We start from the raw sequence: 25,427 nt of genomic DNA on the forward strand, positions 1-25,427 counted from the left end.
ATGGTGAAATAAAACTGTTCCTGTGAGGTGTCAAAGTATCACCAATGGCAGAGTCAGCCAGGACAAAGAATTCCAAAGTCCCATAAGGCCCAGACTTCACAGAGTCTCACAGTAGGAAAGGGCTTGTCCAACAGGAACTGAGCCTCCAATAGTGGTGGGACAAATATAGTATTTCACCTTCTTTATGCATATATGACACCCCCTTGCATAGAGATGGATCCATTCCATATTTGGCTTCTATCACAAAGATTATACTCGCTCACTTCAGCATGCCAAGGGACTCTTTCTGATGGTATACCTTTTGCATGGTATGAATTACCAAGAGAGGCCATAACTAGACGGGGCTTTATCCTGGGGTGAACCTCAGGATCGTTCCTGTGCATCCACAAGACACACAGGGGATCCTGGGGTCAGGGAGGGATGATCTCTCCCTTGCCCCAGGATTTCACCCTCGCCTTTGACCCCATTTTTTCCACGGTCCCGGGCTGAGCCCAAGACCACAGAACGTGTGGGGGGGGTGCCGCGGGTTGACCCAGCTCCGCACATGGGGCGCAGCACTCCTCAGAAGCACTGCGCCCATTGGTGGTAGGGTGGGGGGAGCAGGGAAAGTAATTTAATTTTTTAAAAGACTTACCTTTTGCGCACAAGCGTTCATGTGCTGCTGGTCCTTTAAAAAAAATGGCGGGCGCAACGCCTCTCCTTCTGAGGTCGTCACGCATCACGTATAAACAGAGGAGGGATCTCTCATTAAACACAACACAAGATCTTCTCTCCTCCGTCGTGGGATAACAGGTAGGTCTAGCTAAGGCCTTAGCCATAGTCATGGTTATTGTAGTAGGTTGGCCAACAATGCATCACCAAAGAAGAGGACAAAGAGTTGCATAGCATTTGCATTGGCTAATGTATATGTATAAATGCAAATTTAGAAATCATTACTATGTTTTAAGTAGAACTGCATAAAGGTGAGAAATCCATGTCAACATAGTACGGAAGACTGTGACCAGGCGATCTGTGTGGTGCCTCCTCAGTCTAGGTGCTCACTGCTGATGAGCAACTTAAGGCTTCTTCAAAGCTCTCCCTTCTCTTATGGTTCTTTATCTTTTAACCAGACTTGGAATGTGCAGTGCTTCAGAAAGAGGCCACCTTCCAACAGAGGACTGTCCTCTTCTACAATGCTAGAGATGGCAGTCTAATTTACCATCTTCCAGCTGCCCCTACCACCACCACCTCCAAAAAGAAGGAACCAGAATGGAGTTCTGAGATGTCCATCAATTATAAGAAATAATAGGCAATTGGATGCTAGTAAGCTCTGCAGAGTTGAGGAATCTCGGGTGTATGGTGGTAGAATCTCACCATTAGGACCAGTTATGCAAAAACCAGTACTTTGGGGCCTGTGAGCATTCTCCGGCACGGCATGATCTCAACTAGAATCAAATTGTTATTACCTACTAAGGAGGGCAAAAGCAGACTGTTGCCTAATGACAATATTAAACTACAAAAATCTTTCACTCCACCTAGGTCTAACCTAATGAATTTGCTTCCCACATAAAAGCAAAATGAATGGCAGTTTTTCCCCATTAAATGCAATTCCCCATCCCTAAGGGAAAGGGTTACTGATTTCTAGTACCGTACTTTTCAGTAGCATTAACATCCTGAAAATAGAGCAATTACCTTTAAATTATAGAGCTAAATATTGTGTCACAGTTATAGAGAAAATGGTATTGTTACATACTACTATAAGAATTTTTTTTGCATCGTAAAAGCTACATTTCCAGGTTTTCAGTCTCAGCAAGGTTTCTTTTGTCAACAAGCTACCATTTCAGCTAAATTAAGTAATAGTTTTCATGCTGTATTTTGTACAGGGAGATTGCACATATGTAATATATAATCCTTCAAAAAATTTTTTTTAATTTAGGACAGACTTTCTTATCTGCATGTTAATCCAATACAAACCATGACAAACAATGATATAATGAACGGTTATGTTAGCCTCTTCTTTTGCATTTAATTTCTAGTTACTTAGTTTACCTAACTCCTTTCTATTATCTGCACATTTGCCAATGATGCTGATGCTGTTGATGATAACAACAGTTAACAGCCGCTGATTGACTTGCTTATGGGATACTAAAATTGTAAGTGTCTTTCATCATGACCTAGAAAGCTGATAGTGTGTAAATCAGTAGTCTACAACCTGATTACTGGAAGAGTCTGAAACAGGGGACTTCTTAGGGTACTTTTTGTGTATAATGGCAATTTGCTAAGACACAATAAAGAACTTCTGTGTGTCTGTCTTAGGGTAGTTCCATACCAGGTAAACAGATAGAACTTGGTACACACACAAGCTAAGTATTTTGTATGGTGTATTTGTATAGAAAGATTGTAAATAAATGTTTGAATGAATGAATGAGAGCACGATAACCAGAAAAAGTCTGAAAGGGAGACATTTGTACATATATTCCTTAAAACAAGGACCACAATAGCTTTGTTCAGGCATTTACCTAAATGCATGTGGGCTAAAACTGTGTAGGGGGACTGGGCTGCACATACCGATCCAAACCCAACATCCCGATGTGTGTCAGCACTACCCCTTCAATCCCCAACTTTGCCATATTTAATTCTCTGAGTGATTGGGGACGCTGAAAAGTGAACGCAAGTTGAACATGCCTTCAGAACTTGTTGCACAATGCAGCAAAGTTGTGAACTGAAGGGGGGTAACATGCATGGGGACATTGGGCCAGAGCCATTGTGCATGACACCATTCCCTCTGCAGAGTTTTAGCCCTCATATATACAGGGCTACAGTGGCATAATATAATGTCTGATGCTAAATGTGGGTTCTCATGCGTTCTGGAAGGCATGTTATTGAACAGAAAAATAGTAACTATGGTGTGCTGTCTAGGTCTGCTTGCATTACAGTCTATATGCATATTTCAGTTCTACGTATAGTATTATAATAGTATTGTAATACATTGCATTTTCTGCATATAATAATAATAATAATAATAATAATACATTTCAATATTATACTTTTGTATTATGAATACCAATGAATGATACAGAAATCTATAATGCAGCAAAGAATTGCATTTTGCATTCTATTTCTCTCCACTTTCCACTTCTGAGCAGTTCAAGGAAGGCAAACATTTTATTCCACAATAAGCAAGTTTGGTGGTTTTGTTGTTGTTCTTTTAAAGACACATAAAGAAGAAGAAATTAACATAAATTGAATCTACTTCTGAAAGGATTTTTCTATCTTCCCCTGCTGGGCAGTTAAATAAAAGCAAACTGTTTTATTCCAAAGCAAAAAAAAAAGTATTTAGATTATTATTTTTAGACAAATACTTATAAAAACTATTTGGATTTTTAAAAACAGTTTGGGACATGGGCAAGAAGGAACTTGGTAAAAAAAGAAAGAAAGAATCAACTCAAGACCATTGAAAAAGTGTACACAAAGTAGATGTTTGCCACTATGGCAAGGCAGAAACATGTGAGAGGTATCATAAGGGAGGAAAGGAGAATCTCAAACTGTATCGATTTTATTTCAGTTCAATACTGGGTATGAAACAGTGGCGATGCGCATGGTGCCACACCTTCCTTGAGCACATAAATATCTGTTAATGCATGAGACTATAGAACATTAATGTGCACCTGTGATGAAAGATGCAATACTGGCTAGATCTTCTAGGATTATTTCTGTACTAAGAAGTCAGATCAGGCCATTCTGTAGTAGGGACCAAGTTGCTTGCTAACTGAACTAAGCAGCAGCAATAGTAGGCACCACATGAGTTGACAAATCCTGAAAGGTGCCTGAAAGAGAATGCTTGACAACAAGGAATATCTGCTTGGTGAAAAGGCACCACAAATTGGGGCAGACTGGCACTGGTGCCTGTGAGTTCTTTCAGCCCCTTTCAGCCTTGCCTTGACAGCTATATGCTTGTTTCATACACAAAGCTGCCAAGAAAAGAGGTTTTTAACTGTTCCTCTATCCATGTAACTGCTCTTAGCTGTTCTTCTACAATCAACTGTGTTCTAAAGGCTAGGTGTTGCCTTTTTGAGAGATACCAAGGTAAGTAGAAAGACAGCCACACTGATAGGTAGATAAAATAATCTTAGATAGCAGAGTTGTTAACAGAAACTTTTAGCTAAGTGTATGCTTGTGAGCATGCAAAATGAGCATGTGTTTAATCTCTTTTCCTGCATAAAGGTATGTTTCTTTCTTTATTATTTTTCTATGCCACCCAATAGTTGAAGCTCTCTGGGTGGCTCACAAAAGTAAGATCCATAAAGCAAGAGTCCTCAACATTTGGAAATTTGAGTAACTGCTATGGGCAGCACCACAAAATGCCTAATCAGTGGTTCACTGCTTTTTTTGTCGCATCTGTTGACCTTATGTTGTGTCTTATTCAGCAAAAACCTTTGCTTCATGTCTGTTGAACGTCACAATATCTCTTTAATAAGGGATTGTTTAATTCAGCTAATTGCTGGTGGCGCAATACAGGTAATGCTACTCTTAAATTTATGTTTGGCAATGTCCAGTAGTTGCTTCTTTTTGTGGGGAGATTATTACACAGATAAAATTTGTACTGGAACAGTCTTTAATATTCACTGATGTATACTCTCTTTTAAATTATTTACCAGGTTCATGGAAATTAACAAATGGTCATCGTAAATGGATTCTCTGTGCCTTTTTTACAGCTAAAAGACAGATATTACAGCATTGGAAAGATAAATAATCACCTCCTATAATGCAATAGATTTAGGGCTTTACAACACTTTCAACATTTGAAGGGTGGCATATAGATGGATACTTATTTGGATATTTGGTCCATTTATATTGAAGCCTTTGTGTAATTGCTTGAAAATTGTATGCATTACATAAAAATGCATGTATATATATTAAAGAAGAAGAAGAAGAAGAAGAAGAAGAAGAAGAAGAAGAAGAAGAAGAAGAAGAAGAAGAACAACAACAACAACAACAACAACAACAACAACAATTTCAGATGCCTTCAGGCACCACATTGGGAACCGTGTTCTGGGTGATATCGGGGATGCCCGTGAGCACCATGTTGGGGACCCCTGCCACAAAGTATGGGTTATACATAGGTTTCATGATTCAAACCTAGTTTTTCATCCTATTGATGGGTCATTACAGTTTTTTCCTGACAAAAGGCTAAAGTGCAACCACACAAATTGTTTTTGAAATTGTACTATGCTTCCAAAATGGCTCGCTGTTTATCGTGGGTGATTGTTTTTAAATAAAACAAAAACATACCTGCTGGGAATGTGGTTAGACTGGTTCTTGCACAGGTTCTAAACCTGTGACACACTCTCAACCTAACCTACTGCACAGGGTTGTTGTGCATTCCTTGCAAGAGGAGGGGAAAGGCAGGGTAGAAGTGTGATAAAATGCTAAGTGGAGGTGTATGTACATGACTGACTGAGAGTTTGGCCCTCCATTTTGAAAGCCAATAGTCAAGGAAAGGGGGCTTGAGGCAGCCTAGTCTTTTCCTCAGACATGTTTTCTCGGTGCAGGGAAAATTCATAGTACATAAAAGCCTTCAGTCATATGAATGCCCATATTCAGTCTGAACACCCATGTTTACCACCTCAGTATGTGGAGCTGAAAATAAGTGGGTTTTAAAAGCACCGCTGGAAATAAGGTGAATACAGTCATTTCATTTGCATAGACGCAGCCTTTCCTACAGTTCCAGAACTTCCTTCCCTTTACAAATTGTTTTGCCTCAGCAAAGGCTTATCTGCAGGACCCCACAGTATTAGAAAACATTTAAACTCAATAGCCATGCTAGTGGTCTATTCCCACGATTTTGCCTCAGAACTTTCAGCCTTAACTGGGCAACATTAACTTATAGTGCAGTCCTATACAAGCTTACTCCCAAGTAAATATGTATAGGATCACAACCTGAAACATCAGAATGTAAGATAACTGCTTTGTGCTGATTTTATGTCATTTGACATCAGTTGTCCCGATTCCTTTGGAAGCTCTGCCAGGAGTTCTACTTCGGATACATTTAACTTACAGTTCAAGTATCGGGAGTTTTTTAAACGTTTAACTTATAGTGTATATTAGTAGGAAACTAAGTTGAGCAGAACCCATTAATGTCACAGTGATCGGTTACCAATGGAAATAAATAATTCATGATGAAGGGAATTAGTCTAATTAGCAGGCAGTTTGAGTCCTTTGATAAAACCCAGCTCTAATTCCGTGAAGGGCAGGAAGTGCTGTCATCAGTCAGCCCTGAAAAGATTAGCATCTATTATGAATGAGGTTAGACACCCTCGTGAAGTCATGTGTGTCCTGGAGACAAACTTAATATGTTCCAGAATAGGACACAGTTTGTCTCACCAACACATCATGAGTCCTACTGGGCTATTGTATGTAATAACAAGTAAAAGATCAGTGCCCTCTCCTATCATTCTCCCCCTGTCCATCAACCTGACAACTGTGCAAATACATTTTCCATGCAAAGCAGGGAATGTGCTCAGAATGCTTGTAAGGTTGCAGGAGGTATCGGAGGTGTGCCCTCTCTGGATTTCAAGATCAGAAAGACAAACGCGTTGAGTGCATCCAAATATCACCTGTTTGAGACGAAGGATTTCGAAGTGCAGATGGCAAATTTGTTTTGCCTAAAGTACACATCGCCTAGTATAATGTTCACCACATTTCTGTCCTACCCTTCCTTTAACCCTACACAGTGTGTACCGCTTGGATGCATGGATCAGCAGGTAATTTTTTCTCTGATCTTACAACCTGAAGCTCTTACAGCCCACTTACTGTCGTATTGTGGTAGTGGTGCTATAAGATTATTATTATTATTATTATTATTATTATTATTATTATTATTATTATTATTACATTTGTATACCGCCCCATAGCTGAGGCTCTCTGGGCAGTTTACATAGGATAAAAACACTTAAAAACAATATTCAAAAAAATTAAACCACAAAAACATACGAAAACAAACCCAGGCTAAGTACATATTGCTAAATGCCTGGGAGAAGATAAAAGTCTTGACCTGGTGCCAAAAAGATAACAATGTCGGCGCCAGGTGGGCCTCGTCCATGATTCTGATACATTTGTAACTTTTCCATTTCCTAAGGTTAGAAGGGGATGTATCCAAACATATGGAAAGTTACTTCCATACAAGGAGAACATTAATTTTGTATGCATCCCAGCCTGATTTGATTTCACTGGATTTTTTTTCAGTGATTTCAAAAACTTGTAGGTTATACCCTTACTTAGAATCCCTTATGTTTAAGGGTTTTACCCTAAAAGGCAGCCTAAAATACTTTTAAATAAACTTTTAAAAATTAACTGAGAAAACGTTTATTATCTGAATTCAGGGTAGCTGTGGAAGCCTCAGATCTGAAACCTTACATGCTGATAATGCGACATCAGCTGTGTTTCCATTTTTACTTATGAGCTTTTTTCAAATTACATGTTTCTATCTTCTAGTTTGATACACTAATGGAAAAAAAACCCCACTCTTTTGAGTTATTGTATTGCCTGTCTTTGTTGTAGGAAATTTATTTCTCTTTTTAGTTATGCTAATTTCTAGTAGACAACAAAGATTTTTTTTTGGTATTTCATCTTTTTTTTCCCCCTCTCTGAAATGATTAACATACTAGAAATCTACTCAGCACCAGAGATGCTGAGTAGGAGATTATATTCAGAGGTTTGAACAGCACTTAACAGGCTAACAATTGTTACTAAGAAATCCTGCTATTTAAAAGTAGGTTTTAAAAGGTAACAACAATAAGTTGCTAATAATATTTTGGATGATATGCATTGATTTAAAGCAATAAAATAAAGCTTATGAGATTAGTGTAGTCAACTCAATAACCGATATGAATGGAAATAGATTAATCTAGAATAAGTATGCGTGACAACTTCTGGAGGCATTCCATTTTGCGATCTTTGGTGGAGATATCATGAGCCTTCAAGGAAACATGTTTGCATATCTGAACACCACTGTTAAAATGCTTGTGAACGGTATCAGTATAAACGCAAGCCTCCTTGCTAGGAGCAAAGCTGTATTAGTCCCAATCTTGCATACTGCCTCTGCCGTCTTCTCCATCCTGAAAATAAAAGAAGTTACCTTTGACAGGAAAAAGAAAAGGCAGAAGCAGTAGCAGCTGTAGGTAGTCCCAGTCCCCAGCAGAATTCCCACTTGGGGAATGGAACTGGGACTACCAAACCTAGCATCCCCAGTGGGAAAGTGTCATTTTGTGTCCTAGTCCCACCAAAGGGTCTTCCCAGTGGGAACAACAAACGTAGCGTCACTTTCCTACTGTGTCTGTTCCAGCAGGAAATTACCTCAGCCACTGATACTATTGCATTTTCCTTTTCCTGCCCAAAGTTGAATGTATTCACCTCTGGGGGCAGGATCTATGCTATTGATTTATAACAGTTTGTAACGGTTTTGACTACTGGTCAGGCCCAGGACACATTACATATACCATTTTCAAACAATTTTCGAAGTGTTATATCCTGTTTAGTGTAGATGAGGGAAGGGCACTGGTGGCTCCAATCTCTGTGGGGCTGTCAATCCACTCTGCATTTCAGTCAGAAGCAGCCAGAACTCTAATGGAACTATCCAAAGTGCTGAGCCTATTTTGGGCTGGACTTCAGCACCTTGGTTAGCGCCTTTGGAGTTTTGGCTGGTTCTGACTGAAACACAGAGTTGAACCACAGCCTGCTGAAATTGGAGACCCCGGCTTCCATTGGGGAAGAGGAGGTAAAACCAGGTCCATCAAGCTCAGTAATTTCTACTGACTCTCCAGGATTTCAGCCCCAGCCCCACTGGAAGATGTTGGGGGCTGAATCTAGGATCCTTTGCATGGGAAGCATGTGTTTTTACAACAGCCCAAACCTTCAAGGGTTTTGTATTTGCTTGGAAGTGATGCAGAACCTTGACCTCTTTGAGGGCTGACTCAGAGGAGCTTGTGCATCCCTAATCTTCAATAGCAGAAGATTCAGCTAACAATTTGAATTTCAGCAGGTTACAGTTGTGTGACAATGGATTCTATATTAGCAGTCCTGTCCTTTAAGTAAAGACTTGCATGTGTTTCATTCCTAGTCTCTCTGCTTCATGGGTTTTGTCGTTTTCAGCCTGCACAAACAGGAATTCTTGTCTTTGTATGTTTTGTTCATGGCTCGGCAGCCCAAACAATATTTAAGTATTGCAGGAGGAATACAAATGGTACTAACTGAAAGGAACTGGATGGTATTGTTTAGAAAAGAGTATTATGTGTATAGAAAAGTATTATGAGCCTGTGAATGTTGCCCAGTAAAGGATAGAGATTTACGTTGTGCACCGTTCATACATTTTTAAGGCTAAACATCTGCGTAGGTATTACCAGCTTTAATCTGAGGTCTGTTTCTTCTTTCTGTTTGATTTAGTTACTGAACCAGCTCTTTGTCGTGTAAACCAATCAGGAACTGCAGCAAGTTGTAGGTGGTTATTACTTCAGGATATAACATGAAATTAATAAGTAAACCTTTGCTGTGCGCAGAGTGTGTCAAAAAAGAGCCTGTTGGTTTCAGAGGATGAATGCATGCAGACATTCCATAGACAAGTCTTTGTACTGAGTTTCCAGCTTTGAATGAGATCTGTACTGAACAGCATAAATGTCCAAAATGTAACACATAGGAACTGAGTCATTCCATTAGCGCAAATGCAATCACTTGTGCATCCCACTTGCAGAGTCCATTGCACCAGCGCAATAGGCAATTGCTTGTGCAACAGGAGGATTTGGCAGAACTCCGCTAGCACTATTTGAGTTTGTGGAATGACGCTGTTGGATACTGTCCATAGCATGTAACCTTCAAATCTGTCATTCTGTAACCCACTTCTCATGTGACTTCCTACCTGCCCTTGCTAATGCAGATAGCCAACTCCCAAAGACTTGGGCCACCACTTGCTGAACCCATTTTGGGGATAGGGTTCAGCAATTTGGATAGCTTCATTAGAGTTCTGACTGGTTCTGACTGAAACCCAGAGTGGATTCACTGCCCCACTGAAATAGGTGCCACCAGCCTCCACCGCCTACTTGTTGGCAGCTGCTCTCCTACCAGCCTTAGCAGCGTTGCCCAATGTTGCATGGCCTCTGAGCCATGCAATTTGTGGACTGCAGTATGTCTGGAATTTGCTGGGGCTAAGATGGAATCAGCAGAGCACCCCACAGTGCTGAATGTAGCACCAGCATTGTGGATCCAGCCCCCAAAGTGTGCAAAATCCACCATGCTTTTAGTCCTGACATAAGGAGAACCAGACTAGTTCAGATGATCAGCCTATCTAGTCCAGCTATTTGGAGGTGTGCTCTTGATGTTCTGCCCAGTCCAAGTCTGGTTTAAAAATCAAAGTACCATCAGAGGGAGAGCCCATCAAGAGTAGGTGCCTGGACAGCAGATTGAGCAGGCACGCAGGTCATCTCGTCAGCCCTCCTCAATATAGTGAGATGTATTATATTTTTATTCAAATTATAGTAATCATTTTAAATTTGCATATGTGGAGCCAGTGTGGTGTAGAGACTAAGGTGTTGGACTGGGACTAAGGAGATCCGAGTTCTAGTCCCCACTCGGCCAGGGAAACCCACTGGGTAACTTTGGGCCAGTCAAAGACTCTCAGCCCAACCTACCTCACAGGGTGGTTGTTGTGAGGATAAAATGGAGAGGAGAAGGATTATGTACGCCATTTTGGGTTTCTTGGAGGGAAAAAGGTGGATATAAATGAATGAAATAAATAAATTATAATAATCATATGCAAAATGTTATGCAAATTTATGTCCCTTTTGCCCTCTATTTTGGTGACACCTTTCCTCTGCTTTGCCGATTCGTAAGTGGCCAACTTAAGTCTACACAGTGGATAAAACTCTATGTATATTATGCAAATAGTTATACCCTTAAAGGAAAATCCTAAACAAAGTTTCCGTACAACCTGTTTGATCAATTAGATATAGGTTGTAGTTACAGATTTAAAGTCAAAATTCTATAGTTTTCTGTATGTGCCAGCCCATAGAGAACTTCTGAATATATCCGAGGAAAAAAATTCAAGATTGCTTCCACTCCAGAGCCCTTCAGTGCAGCTGAGGCATTGCTTCTCTGTAATTAGCTGGATGTGGAATTAAAAGCAGTAGTTCCAAACAGAGCTCAATATAGTATGATATTACCCAGCACAATGCTTCACAATGACAGAGCCTTGTGTAATGTTTACTAACAAGTAGGTCCTGTGTAGCAATTGCCCTTTCAAATGTTCATTAAAAGCTCTCTGTTTGCATGTCCTGCCCTCTTTATTCCTTCCTGTAGGCTGTGGCTGGTGGAGTGGTTATAACCTTTTTAAGGTATTTTGAATAGCCTTTTTTATTGCCTCAATATCTGTTTCTGTTTTGTGGGGAAGGCTTTAGTTATTAGCACCCTCACATTTTTAAAAAAATATATTGTAGAACAGCAGTACTCAAGGAATAATTAACAGGCTATTTCTCATTAATCCTCCGGGTAGTTTCTACAAACAGGAAACTTCTAATTAAAGGCACAGAGTGGTGAAAAAAGTTTTAATAACATTTAGCCTCTCCACAGCAGGCAGGCTGGTGCTGCAATTCAATTTCATTGTGTGTGTACGTGCGCACGCATGCGTGCACAGACACACAAATCACCAATCAGGTTTAAAAATAGACATACAGAAACATTGGAGTGCAACAATTTCACATCCGTGTTGTCTGGATTCTCTGTAAAAACTGAATAAAGGATTACTATTCCAGGGGAAATTACCACTGTGGAATTCAACATAAGATTCAGTATTTCTTTGTGGCCTGTGAATAAATATCTTGCATAGCTAGAGTGGCTTTTCTTGGTTGCAACAGCATTTGATTTTGACTGAGTAATTACAGTCACATTGTGACCTTCCCTTGTGCTATAATCTGTATGAATGCAAATTGTATTTCATTAATGCACTAATATTTTGCAGCTAAAAAACCTCCTTCCTCCTAGCAGTGCACTGTGTCTTCGCTCCATGACTAAACTGATTCTTTGCTCCCGGACAGGTCTGCTAAATGACAACATCTTTTGAGTAATTCCACCTTCAAACCAGTACCTTGCTTTGATGTATTACAATGATAGACTGAAGTGTTCATGCAATACATCACCATAGTCAGCACTTGCTTGACTCCAAGGATTGAGAGACTGAGCTAGCTGTTTTTGTTATGTATTCCTATAATGCATCAGTAGACTGTGATCACCAGCAAAGCCGAATTAGTAGAAGTTAGAAAAGAAGGAACCTTAAAAAATCTGTTTCTGCATAATTTATTTTATTTTGCTTTTATTTTAGAAGAAGCCATGCCTTTAGGACCCAAAAAGGACTCCCACGATGGCTTTCAGACTCAAAATACAAAAAAATACAATAAATGTAACTTGCTAAAAAAAAATGAATATAATGCATCCATTATACCATTAAATGGCAGCAGCAGAGGGGCATTAAAAACAAGACTCATTTTAAAAGTACATTGCCACAGCAATATAATGCAAGGCCAGAATTGTTGTGTTGTTTTTAGAAATTTGGTTAAGTCATTGCATGTACAAGGATGAACCCAACATTGCAACCCTGTGAGGTAGGCTGGACTGGCAGTCTGTGACTGGCCCAAAGTTACCCAGTGAGCTTCCAGTGCCGAGTGGGGACTAGAACCCAGATCTCCCAAGTCCCAGTCCAGTGCTCTAACCACAACTCCACACTGGCTCTCACATTAAAATGTGAACTGAATGAATTTCTCCTCTATTGCCTTCTCCAATCTAGAGAAAAACCTGAACTATTGTGAAGTATGACTTGCCATGGATTTGTTTTTCAGTCTCACGTGAAGCCTTCAATCAGCGAGTTCATTGCATTTGCACATACAAGTGTCAATGAAGTAAGTGTCAAGTACCAGCAGAATGAGAAGCATTATAACTATACCACGCCAAAGAGTTTCCTGGAACTCATTAAACTTTACCAGAATCTGCTGGGGAAGAAAAGAAAAGAGTTGGTTCAAAAAATGGAAAGATTGGGAAATGGCTTACAAAAACTGCAGACTACAGCATCACAGGTAAGTTAGGGGACATTTTGCAGGGAACGAAAATAATAACAAATTTGCAGCCACAGGCATTGCCTGAAATGTTGCACTCATAGGTGTATGGAGCACATTTCATGAAGGTGTGCACGCAGGAATTTTATTCATTTATTTATTAAACATTGTAGACACTGATGCCCTACTCTGTGGTCAGGCAAGCCATTGTAGGTGTGTGGGTGGTGGTGATGTTGAGAATACCCTTCTCAGACCCCAGCATTAGTGGGGCTTTGTGGTGACACTGGCCCTCCTCCTGCCCTTCTTGAAGTGTGGCCTCCAGCAGAGAGGTTCCCAGCAGAGTGATTCCTTTTCACTCCTGCTGCAGGGAGCAATGGTACTCTCTCATAGGCAGCAGTTCTTTGGCGGGTGGCAGAGCAGCCAGAGGGCAGCTGGAGGATCGTTCCCATTGCGTCTGGATCCCCTTCTGGATCTCTACTCAATAGCCCCCTCAGTTTGGCACTTATTGCTTGAGACATATGCCTGGGCACACCCAGCACACCCCTTGCGCATGCCTATGGTTGCACCCTCTGCATCAGAAAGTCTTTTGCATAGGCGAAGTCTGCACATGTGTTGTGACCAACCAGGCTGAATGCAGCTCACCTGCCATATATTTATTTATTTATTTATTTAGTCAGCAAGGAGCTCAGTAAAATATCTGCATGTGATGACAGCCTAGAACTGCAAAAAAAAGTTGGCAGTGAGCGGATTACACCCCACCAATGGGGTGGGTGGGTGAATTCACATTTTTTTTCAGGGGAGACCAAACTTTGCCACCACCATCACAAGCAGGAGCAACAACACAAGTGTGAGTTCCATAGAGAAGGAGCCACCACACGGAAGGCTTTACTCTGGGTAGATTCCAACTGGACTGTAGGTATATGCAGAACTACCAAGAACACCTCATCTGATGACCTCTGTGATGTGGGCAGATTGGGAGGAGGGGCTCTCTCAGATATCCTGGTCTGAAGTTGTTTAGGGCTTTATATACTAGAAACTAAATCTTAAACATCTCCCAGTAGCAAATGGGCAGATAGTGCAGTTTCCCCAGTAAAAGTTAAATGCTAAAATGGTGCAGCTCCTGACAATAGCCAAGCTGCTGGAGCTGTGTGAACAACAGCATCAAGTTCACTGTGGAGACAAGCGAGTTTGTCCTCAAAGTGCAAACAAAAATGGTCACAGTAGGGCATTTGAGTACAGGCTTCACAGGGAGGTGCCAGATACCTTACAGAACAGGGCTGTTGGGCCTGCATTCAGCTTCATGGTTACACCAACCTTCCTCAACCTGATGCCCTCTATATATTTTGGATGACAACTCCCAGCATTTCTAACCATTAGCCATGCTGGCTGGGGCTGATGGGACTTAAAGTCCAAGATGTCTAGGGTGCACCAGATTGGGGAAGGCTGTGCTATACTTACAACCTGATATTGACTAGTGGTAATTAACTTGTTTAGCAAACCATGACTGAAAACTAGAACACGCTCCCCCCCCTCTCAAAAAAATAGTTTTATAATAATACCAGGAAAATGTTTAATCTTTTTTGTTAGAATTTTGGGTGGGGTGGGGTGGATCACACCACATTCTGCAAATCTTTTACCAGTGTTCCGATGTACATGCATTGAACTGATTAATATGTTCAGTTAAAAATTTCAATGCTTGAAATAACCTCATAAATTTGGCTCTTTCAATGTGAAACAAAAAGAGTAAGTCAGTCCAGGATCCAAAGCATAACATCAAAACTGATCATCTGGTGGAAGTCCTCTTCTCTTCTCTCCCCTAACCTATTGTTTTACATAAACATCCTCTCTAGAGCCCATGCCAGACAAGATTTGTGTGCATTTTTGATAGGTTTCCTTTTTGTCCAGATATCATAAAATATGTGGCTCCAACACTGCTAATCTTCTAAACCTGTTCTGATCTGGTTTTTTCCAATTTGCAGCACCTACCATGAAAATACTGAAACATGAATACTCTCTTTAATATTCATTAGTAGGATAATTCTGACTGTCAATGAACAACTATTATCCCAAATAATTTCAATACCTCATTGAATGCAAGAAGCTCACCATCCAATTCCATGACTGAGTTATCTGTTTGGCTTAGGACAGCAATTCTAAAAACTCCCCTGTAGACCTCTTGAAAATTGTTGGGGGCTTACTGTGGACATTCTTGTGACCCAAGTTGCTAATTTCTACGAATGCAAAATTTGCTGCTGACCCAGTTTGTCAAAATTTGGAGAAAGGCGTCAACAAGTTTGTTCCTGTATTTATTATTATGAAAAATAATAAGTGCAAAGGATGGGTGGTTTCAGGATTTTGTAAGAAATCCTATTGGTTTCAGAATTAAATTGCTGTGTCTTTATGGTGTTCTTTTAATATAAAATAAACTTGTAATTCTCTGTTCTGCTGGGGTTTTTAAAAAAAAAACGTTTGGCATTTCAAGAGACGTTCTTGCAAGAAACATTCGGAGACTGTCAGTTGTATATTCTCTTTATACCATAGCTAAATAATGGCCATTAATATTTCGTTGAATGGGACTTCATGAAAATTGTAGTTGCGAACATGCAATCAGCTCATTTATGAAGTAACAAGCATTGCCCTGGGGCAGTCTCAGCTGACACTCATCATTTTGCATGAAACTCCCTTCCTCTATTAATAGTCATTGTGCGCACGTCCTTTCAGCGTCTTACTTTAGCAATGTACTTATGGCACCTGTGGGAACAGGATTTTCATAAGCAAATATGGCAGACAGCCTTGAGCTTCCGTCCGTCAATCCGTAAGTTCTCCCACCGACTTCCAATTGCTCTGGTTGGATATTTTTAAGCCAAAAGAATTCAGAATTCAGTCATTTGTGACAGCCAGTGTGGTGTAGTGGTTACAGCGTTAAACTAGAGATTTGGATTCTAGTCCCCACTTGGCCATAAAGCTCACTGGGAGACTTTGGGCCAGTCACTAACTCTCAGCCTGACCTACAACACAGGGTTGTTATGAGGATAAAATGGAGAGGAGGAGGATCATGTAAACCACCATGGGTTCCTTAAAAGAGAGAGAGAATAAGGTGGGATATACATGTAATAATAAATAATAACAAATTTGTACTTTGGTTTGCCGCAGCAGCATTTTAGGAGCTCCAAAAGAGCCTCAGTGTGTCATCAGTGTATCAGTCAGAAATTGTCTGCTTTTTGTAGCTCATTAGCCAACACCAGTGAAATGTTTTCAGTAGTGTGGACAGGAGGGCAGGGGAAAGATCCATATAGTGTAGAGGATCCTGTAGGAGGGCGAGGTCAATGTGCCTCTGTGCACTCTGCATACAGAGATGCATTGCATCCCCCATAAGTTCGTGTCAATAGAGGATGGAACATCCAGCCTAAAGGACTTAGGACTGAGGTCTCCAACATGGTGCTTGTGGACACCAATGAGCCCACAGACACCTTCCTCTGCACCCAGCAGGCTCCCTGCCCCTCCTATTTTTATGGTGCTGCCTATTTGGGTTCAAAAGAATGGGTTTGTGTTTTGGAGCTTAGGTTCTTGGGCAAAGTACTTTTCCTTTAGTCTTACCAGTTGCCTTCTGGGAAATCAGTATTTTGTGAATGGCCATGCCTAACGTGGCAGCCATTTGATGAATGGGTAACCCCCACCTCCATTAATATTTATTATTCGATTTCTATATGGCCTCATAGCCAAAGCTCTCTGGGCAGTTTAGAAAGATTAATACCATTAAAATGCAGCACACAAAATTTAAAAACCGTTTACATAAAGCACACAAATAATATATACAATGACAACATATATCCAAAACCAACTGTAAACAGTAACCATTACCATAAAACAGATCCAGTGCAACTTAAAAATTCATAATAAGTTGTTAAACGCCTGAGAAAAGAGATAGGTCTTAACTCGGTGCCAAAAAGATAGCGATGTTGGTGCCAAGTGGACCTCATCGAGTAGCCAGGTGGTACTCATTCCACAGATGGGGTCCACCAATAAGAAGGCCCTCTCCCTTGTTGCCACCTTAGAGAAGGCACCCAGAGGAGGACCAAAGATTCTGAGTAGAAGTCAAACCACTGCAATGCAGTACCTCCCACTGCCAATACAGGTAGTCGTCCCAGAAGGATACCATGGTAGATGGTATCTAAAGCCACTGAGAGATCAAGGAGAATCAACATGGTCACACTTCCCGTGTCTTTCTTCTGAGTGGCCAAGGCTTTTTCCATTCCAAAACCAAGCCTGAAACCCAACTGAAACGGATCCACATAATCAGTCTCATCCATAGCAGCCATTTTGTGAGAGAACCAATTCCAAATGTGCCCACCAAGCCAAAGAGGTTCGGCATCCTGAATTAAGGCATGTGGCAACCATTCACATATATTGGAGAAAGTACAGGGATGCACACAGGAGTTGGAGATTAAATCTGCCTTTGTGAGAAGTCCACATCCTGCTCCAATACTCTTACAAATTAGTCTAAATAAATTAGAGCCCAGATAAATCAGTGGGAGCTTTTGGCTTATATGGGAGAAACTAAGGGGCTGTCTTGACATCTTCTTGATATCTTCAGTGGCTCCAAATCTGCACAGTGTCGATTAGATGATGCAGCCACCAATTCAAAGCCACCCTGGAGCAAAGAGCCGAAGATACGCAGCTGAAGAGTCAAGGACTTTGACTTTTTCAGACAGAGGGAGGTCAGCCCAGCTCTTCTGCCTGTCTGTCCTTGGTCTGTAGCCGCTCCAGGGGCATTCCTGGCAGATGGCAAACCCAGATTGGTCACCCTCCACTGAGGCAAAAGGCTGGTCAGCAAGCAGAATGCCCCTTGCTGCTTTGCCATGAGGAGAAGAGTTTAGGAAAATAAATTATTTTCTTCCCTAAGCTGCCACCACTGCCTCCTCCTCCTCGCCCTTCATCTTTTCATGTCTCTTTTCTTGTCTCAGGGAGGGGTGAGGGGTGAATGATCACCATAAACCCCGTACTTGCCCCTTGGCTTGGGGATTATTTGGTGCAACCCCACAGGAGTGGAAGTGCAAGGTTTTGGGGTAACATGGCTCCAATTCAGCACTGTAAAGATAGCCCCTAAGTGAGCTACAATCAGAGAGCCATTTAAAGGATAGCAGCATCTTCCACAGCTATTTTGGAAAGAAGTTACATTTTGCTCCCCTTAAATTTGTCCCATATCGCAAGCCATTTCTTTTGTTCCATAGAACTTGGTGGCAACCACTGAGAAAATAAGACACTCTTGTCTAAGTAGAGTGTGACAAAGAGACAGAACCAAAGAGCTGGGGGGCAGGGGGATGGGGGTTAAATGTGTGAGACTCTAATTAAGTGAATAGTACGCCTGTTTAGAACTTTTCCTTTGATGTCAAGAATATATTTCCTTTCCTTTCCTGTTCGTTGGAAAAAAGAGAGGGGGGGTATTTTTGGTAGAAAATTTGTATGAACTTATGGATTTGAACGTTGAAGCTGCTAATTCACAAAGAACTTGCAGATGGTGGAGTTCCATTACTGTTGCAGGTGCTTTGAAACTCAGGCTGCAAACCTCTGCACACTTTCCTAGGAGTAAACAAAATGTGGCTATTACTTTTTGGTGGCGCTAGTAAACAAGATTAATTCTTTAAAAAATTGAAAAGCCAATTATTTAAATGGAATCAGAATCAGGTTTAAAATCTGTGCAAAAGGAAACCAGATACTGTATAACAAAGTTACAAAACAATCAAGAATCACATCATCAGACAGTAAAAAAACCCACCTTTTCCCTAGTTATTTACATGTTTTCCTCTTCTTTCCCTCTATTTACTTTACTTTTGTTTTCAGAGTTTCCCCACAAACAATGAAATCCAAAGGAGCCCCCATACAAACGGCTTTGGATAGTTTGAAAATTGTTGAGAACATTTCTTTATTAGGGGACATTTTGACCCCCATATTAATATGCTAGTCAACAGAGTGTAAAATCATATTGGTGCCTTCAAGGTAATCTTTTTATAAATACAGAAATGTAATTATGCATCCTCTAGAGGGCTGAAAATAATTATACAAGTGTACAACAAAGCCCAAGGCAATGACTCCTTTTAACTGCTTGTTTTGAATATCATTTAAATCTTGTTAAAACTTAATTACCAGATTATTCTTGCTGCATTTTAGGTAGAAGATCTGAAGTCAAAGCTTGCCATTCAAGAGATAGAACTTCATCAAAGAAACAAAGACACGGAGGCTCTCATTGACAAAATTGGACTGCAGACGGAAAAACTAAGTCAAGAAAAAGCCACAGCTGATGACGAGGAGCGGAAGGTTATGTTCATAGAAATGAATTATATCTACGCCACATATTCATATCCAATCCTAAATGCACTTAGTACAGAGTAAGCCCTGTTGAACATGGGCCAGATCTACACCTCATGTCAAATGATTACGAATGTGGAATAAAAAGCAGGATATAAATACTGTGAGATCCATCAGATGGGGGGAAATCATGCTTGCTTACCGTCGCTTCTCCACCCCTGCTTTTGTTGCTCAATACTCCCTCTTTCTCTCAGGGAGACAAAAAAGGAAGTGAAAAAGTGCCCGTGGCCCATTCAGGGGCAACTTTATCATGCCCCTTCTCCTGCACACAGCAGGAGATCGAGGCAACTTCCATCTTTAAAAATAATACGGACTTACCAGGAGCATTTTTTGTTACGCGAAGAAGGCTAGAAGGGGCGGGAAGCGCATAGGAGGCAGATGATGTTATGAGAGGGACCCACAAAAAACTGTGAGTGCCCAGTAACAAGCTTGCAATAAAACTAGGCTGACCATATGTTTTACTGTGGTTTTAATTTTTGTGAACCGCCCAGAGAGCTTCGGCTATTGGGCGGTATAAAAATGTAATAAATAAATAAATAAATATGCAGGGACAGTGCCGGACTATTTTGCGCCCTAGGCAGGTGAGCTGCTTTCACCCACTCCCACCACAGCGTACCTGGGCACAGGGTGCCATCTCGCCCGCCCAGCCGAAGCGAAGCCAGGACGCTGGGGGGGGGGGGCGGCTTCGGAACAGCGCGCCCAGCCAGAAGCCGCTCTGGGAAAGCGACTTCCGGGCGCGCCGTTCCGAAGCTGCCCCCCTGCCCCAGCGTTCTGACTTCACTTCAGTGCCCACCTAGCCGAAGCGAAGCCATGCCTGCCCCCCGCCCACTCCAGCGTCCTGGCTTCACTTCAGCTAGGTGGGCGCCCAGCCGAAGCGAAGCCAGGATGCTGGGGCAGGCAGGCGGCTTTGGAACGGCGCACCCAGAAACTGCCCTCTCAGAGCCATTGTGGGAGAGCGGATTCCGGGTGCAGCGTTCGGCGCCCCCCTTACCTTGGCGCTCTAGGCGGCCGCCTGAGTGGCCTCTATGGTAGCACCGGCCCTGACCATATGAAAAGGGGAACAGGGCTCCTGTATCTTTAACAGTTGTATTGAAAAGGGAATTTCAGCAGGTGTCGTTTGTATGCATGCAGCACTTGGTGAAATTCCCTCTCCATCACAACAGTTAAAGCTGCAGGAGCTATACTAGAGTGACCAGATACAAAAGAGGGCAGGGCTCCTGCAGCTTTAACTGTTGTGATGGATTGTGCCCCAACAGTTGTGCACTTCAATACCGCGGTAAAGCAGTAGTGTAGATCTAGGTTTGCACTTTTAATAAATCAGGCTGTTCACATTGTAAGATTCATATTATCTTTGGTCTTCGCATGTGCTAACAAGATTCAAAGAGTAGAAGGAGTCTCTGGCCCTTTCTACACCTAAGGGTTATCCCAGGAAAATGGAGGGATCATCCCTGCCTGCTCCTGGGATCCTCTGTGTGGCATTTGGATGCTCAGGGATGATCCCAGGATATAGGGCTGGTGTAGACATGCCCTCTGAATGGAAGGTGCTTCATGCTTGATTTGTGTGTGTGTGTGTGTGTGTGTGTGTGTGTGTGTGGTCGGGTGTAAGCCAATTTTCTGCTCTTGCTACCAATTCCAGCTTCAGGGTTTTGCAGGCCCTTGGTCAAGATAACCTCAATTAGCCCCCTCCATCAGAAAGGGGGTAATCAAGTAGGCTATAGGATCTACTGCTCCTCCTTCTCACCACCACTATTGTCTTGGCCAGAGCGAGAGAGAGGTGAAAAAGGAGGTTGCCATGGTAAAGAGAAGGTGCAAGTGCAGGGGGGGGGAGTCTCTTGTTAGTGGGCTTCCGCTGGGGTGTCAGTGGTGGCCCCTTGAAATAAGACATTTTGCTAATGGCTGAGTTGGGCTGAGTAGGAACCTATGTAGCCTGCTATTATAAATGTAGGGATCTAGGCAAAAGCAGGCCAACGGCTATTTCCATCATATATATATATATATATATATATATATATATATGCTCTCCATGTAGGATAGAGCTAGATGTTACAAGGAACACAAAGTATATATCTGTTCCCCCTCATAATGTCTAGAATAGATTATCACAATTTTATTTATTTAATGAATTCATATACCACACTTCAGTATGTGTTTCCAGAGTGATTCACATAAAAAGAAGTATCAAACAGTAAATACATAAGAACCCTCCCGCAATAAAATCCCATAACAAAAATAACCATTAAGATAAAAGGCCTGGGGAAATTAGAACTTTTTTGGTCTGGTGTTGAAAAGACATAAATGTAAGCTCCAGTCACACTTCCATAAGCTCCATAGCTGAGAAGGTCCTCTTTCCCAGTCTTCACGTGCCTCACCTCAGACAGAAGGGGCACCCAGAAGAGGGCCTCCAAAGATGATCCCACAGCATGGGAAGGAAGACTATGGCCTTCCTCAGCTGTGTGAACGCATGAAGGCTAAAACTGTGTAGGGGGTGAGAGCTGCACACACTGGCCATGCTCCCAAGAACCTCGTGCATCTGCACCCCAAGGCCTGAAGGTTCACTTGAAGGTGAGTAGAACTCTCTGCATGTTTTGGGCCTCAGGGTCAAACTCTCCATGCAATCGGGCCCCAAATGAGTAGAATGCCACTTCAGACCTTGCTGCTCAACCTGGCAGGAGCTGTAGGTTATCTGCACAGTTTTAGCTCTCATGCGTTCAGGCAAATGCCTGGCCAGAGCTATAGTCAATGTGTGATGTGCCATCACCTCTGTAACTCTGTGCTTCTCCTAACATCAAGCTGCCTCCCAGATTCCCCAACGGGTTTCTTTTTAAGTATGTGTGTGATCAACATGAAAAAAAAGCCACTATATGTTACATATTTTGTGGCCATAAAACGTGTCAGAAGCTTATTGCTTTATCAAGTGAGAATTTTGTCTTATTATTTAGCACAGGTTGAAGGCAGGCTCCCTCCTTCCTTCCCTCTCCTTCTTCACGTCCCTACTGATATCCGCTTCTTTAACAAACCTTTTCCTGAACCACCTTATGTCTCCCTCCTCTCCCTCTCAGTCTTGCCTGCCTAATGTAAGCTGCTTAAGCCCTCTGGGCACTATCACATCTGCGTTCTTTGCGGTGCTTAGCAGATTGGTGTTCCTGAATTAAATAATGTTTGACATTAGTTCTTAAACAAGCAGGAAATTGAATGTGACATTCATAGATCTTGGTTTGGATGAAATTGAATATTTGTCGTGTGTGTGTGTTGCGATGTCCATCTGCAAGGCAAGTGTGCCACACCTGACCTGACAATTCTTGTGTGCTGTTTTCTAGGTGGCAGCTATTCAAGCAGAAGTAACAAAGCAGCAGCAAGAATCTGAAAATGACCTTGCAAAAGCTGAGCCAGCTCTTAATGCAGCAAATGCTGCCTTGAATACACTAAACAGGGTAACAACACTTTGCATTTGATTTGTTTGAAAGGTTTATTCCCTGCCTTGTTGTTCACTCTCCCCACCCACCCCAAGATAACATCTTTTGAGCTCATGCTCATATTCTCACGGTTGCCTTACATTAGGGGTGGGTAGAAAGTAGATCTTCAGGAGTTTGGGACTTTGATTCCCAGCAGTCCTGACCATTGGCCATGCTGGACATGGATTTTGGGAGTTGAAGTCCTAAACATCAGGAGATCTACTTTCTGTCCACCCCTGCATTGTCATTGCTGCCAATTATTTAGCCTACTAGCAACTAGGCATCCAGAACTCCCAAAAATGCATGGAAGATGATGTTGCTGGGTTAAATGTGCCATACACCACCAGCTCTTTCTGGAGTGTGCATAACCCTGGACCCTGCCACATGTTGGAGAATACAATGCTCTTTCTGGAGCGTACAAGGCCTGGCCCGTGGTCACATGTGGAGGATACAATACTTTTTAAATAAGCAACATTTATCATTAGAAATATAACTGGCCTATTAATACTGGTGTCTTCCTGCTTTTGTTTCAGCTAAACCTGACAGAGCTAAGAACTTTCCCAAATCCACCTGCTATTGTAACAAATGTGACAGCTGCTGTTCTCATCCTTCTGTCCCCAAGTGGCAAGATTCCAAAGGACAGAAGCTGGAAAACCACAAAGATGTACATGAGTAAGGTAATGGAGGATGCTCTCTTAGAGGACACAAATTTTTCCTTAAGACAATGTTGTCTTAATTAAATATGTTGTAGTCACTATATCTTGGTTTACTAGTCATATATTTGAGGAAAATGCCAAAGATAATAGAAATGGCAGGAGTTTGTCAAGGAACTTCCCCCCAAAAATTAATATCAAACTAATTAGACATCTTTGACATTTTGTCATAGGAAAAAAATGTAATGACTTGAGAGATCAATGCAGTAAAGATAGCCAAGAGGCATAGCTTATTCTCCTTGGCACCCTTATTATAATTATGGATGCTCAAGAGACTCTTTGTTTTTGCTACAATAAATTAACACGGCTGCCCTCTGCTATTGGCAAATACATAACTACAACCAAGAGGATAATAACCACAGCCATTGCTATCTTAGATACAGTGTGTGGCTACTGACCAAATCCAAAATGGCAGAGACCAACATTTTGGTATGAGGAGAAAGGAACAGAAGGGGTATCCCTGCAGGAAAGGGAAAGAAAGAAAAATAACTGTGGGCAAAAAACTAGGCCATAGTTTACTGGTGGACAACTGACTGATTTCTGGTGCATCATCAACATTTGCTGCTTGCTGGCAAAGAATGCTGGTCTAGGTGGTACTTGATCTGATCTAGCAAACTCCTTCTGTTCTTAGGAAAGAGCGTGTATTTAGGATTGCTTAACAGAATAATTGTTCCTTAATTGTTCAGAAATTCAGTGTATTCACTCATTTCATAAATTTAAAACCCATCAGTGGACCTCTTGGTTGCATTCTCTCTTGGTTGTTGTGGCTATTTTAAGTAAACACACAAGACTAAAGTCATCATACCCTACTCCTTTGTGTTTGAGCTGGTTGTTTCTCACCAGGGCAGAAGCTTTATGGATTCCCATATTCCAGCCAAAGATATGCATTCTAACAGATCTTTGAGTAAAATTCCCTTGGTTCATGTCAACAGAGGAAAGCTAATGTATGTGGCCAGTCCTGACCTGTACTAGTTCACTTCCTCAGGGAAAAAGTGATGTTTTTTTTTAAAGGTGATAGGGAAGCACTCAAAATGGCCTGGAGAACATGCTCGCTTGGCAACAATGTTGGTTTCTTTGTGTTTTACTCCTTAATTCAAAGTGACAGATTGGCAATGAAAGAAGGACTGGGGGATCACAAAATATGGTGTAAACAAGGGTATTAAAACTTTCATAGCATTCGGTATTAAAACATGTGGCCAGATCATAGAACCGTAGAATTATGGAGTTGAAAGGGACCATAAGGATCATCTAGTCCACCCCTCTGCAATTTGCAGGAAAACCAATTAAACCATCCATGGGAGGTGGCTCTATCCTTCAGAGATAGAGAATCGACAATCTTCATAGGTGGACTGTTCCACTGTTGTACAGATCTTACAGTCTTTCCCTTATATTTAATCAAAATCTGGGTAGCTGTAACTTATATCCATTATTTCAGGTCCTAATTTCTATGGCAATACAAAATAGTTTTATAATAATAATAATAATAATAATAATAATAATAATAATAATAATAATAATAATAATAATATCCCACCTTTCCCCCAGTATTGGGAATCAAGGCGGTTCTTGACCATCTTCCCTGTGGCACCTTTTTATATACTGGAACACTGCTAACATATCTCCCCTCAGTCTTTTTTCCAGACTGTCTGCATAAGTCCTTGTATTATGTTTGTTGCCCTCCTCTGAATCTGTTCTAACCTGTCAATGTCCTTATGGAAATGTGGTGCCCAAAATCATACACAATACTCCAGGTGCGGTCTCACTAGTGTCAAGCAGAGAGGAATAAGAACTTCATGTGTCCTCGTTTAATTAAGAGAGGCATTCAG

At 41.5% G+C, this 25,427-nt stretch overlaps 1 protein-coding gene across 1 annotated transcript in view; it reads left to right on the top strand.

The window, feature by feature from the left end:
* Positions 1-25,427, top strand: part of LOC134392233 (dynein axonemal heavy chain 11-like) — a 232,744-nt gene that overhangs the window by 143,106 nt on the left and 64,211 nt on the right. Inside the window, exons 44-47 of the mRNA XM_063116377.1 lie at positions 12,858-13,091; positions 19,239-19,385; positions 22,754-22,867; positions 23,422-23,565. Coding sequence (XP_062972447.1) covers positions 12,858-13,091; positions 19,239-19,385; positions 22,754-22,867; positions 23,422-23,565 — 639 coding nt within the window. The remainder of the gene's footprint in view (positions 1-12,857; positions 13,092-19,238; positions 19,386-22,753; positions 22,868-23,421; positions 23,566-25,427) is intronic.

The sequence above is a fragment of the Elgaria multicarinata genome, chromosome 2 (genome assembly GCF_023053635.1).
Source record: "Elgaria multicarinata webbii isolate HBS135686 ecotype San Diego chromosome 2, rElgMul1.1.pri, whole genome shotgun sequence".
NCBI classification, from domain to species: domain Eukaryota; kingdom Metazoa; phylum Chordata; class Lepidosauria; order Squamata; family Anguidae; genus Elgaria; species Elgaria multicarinata.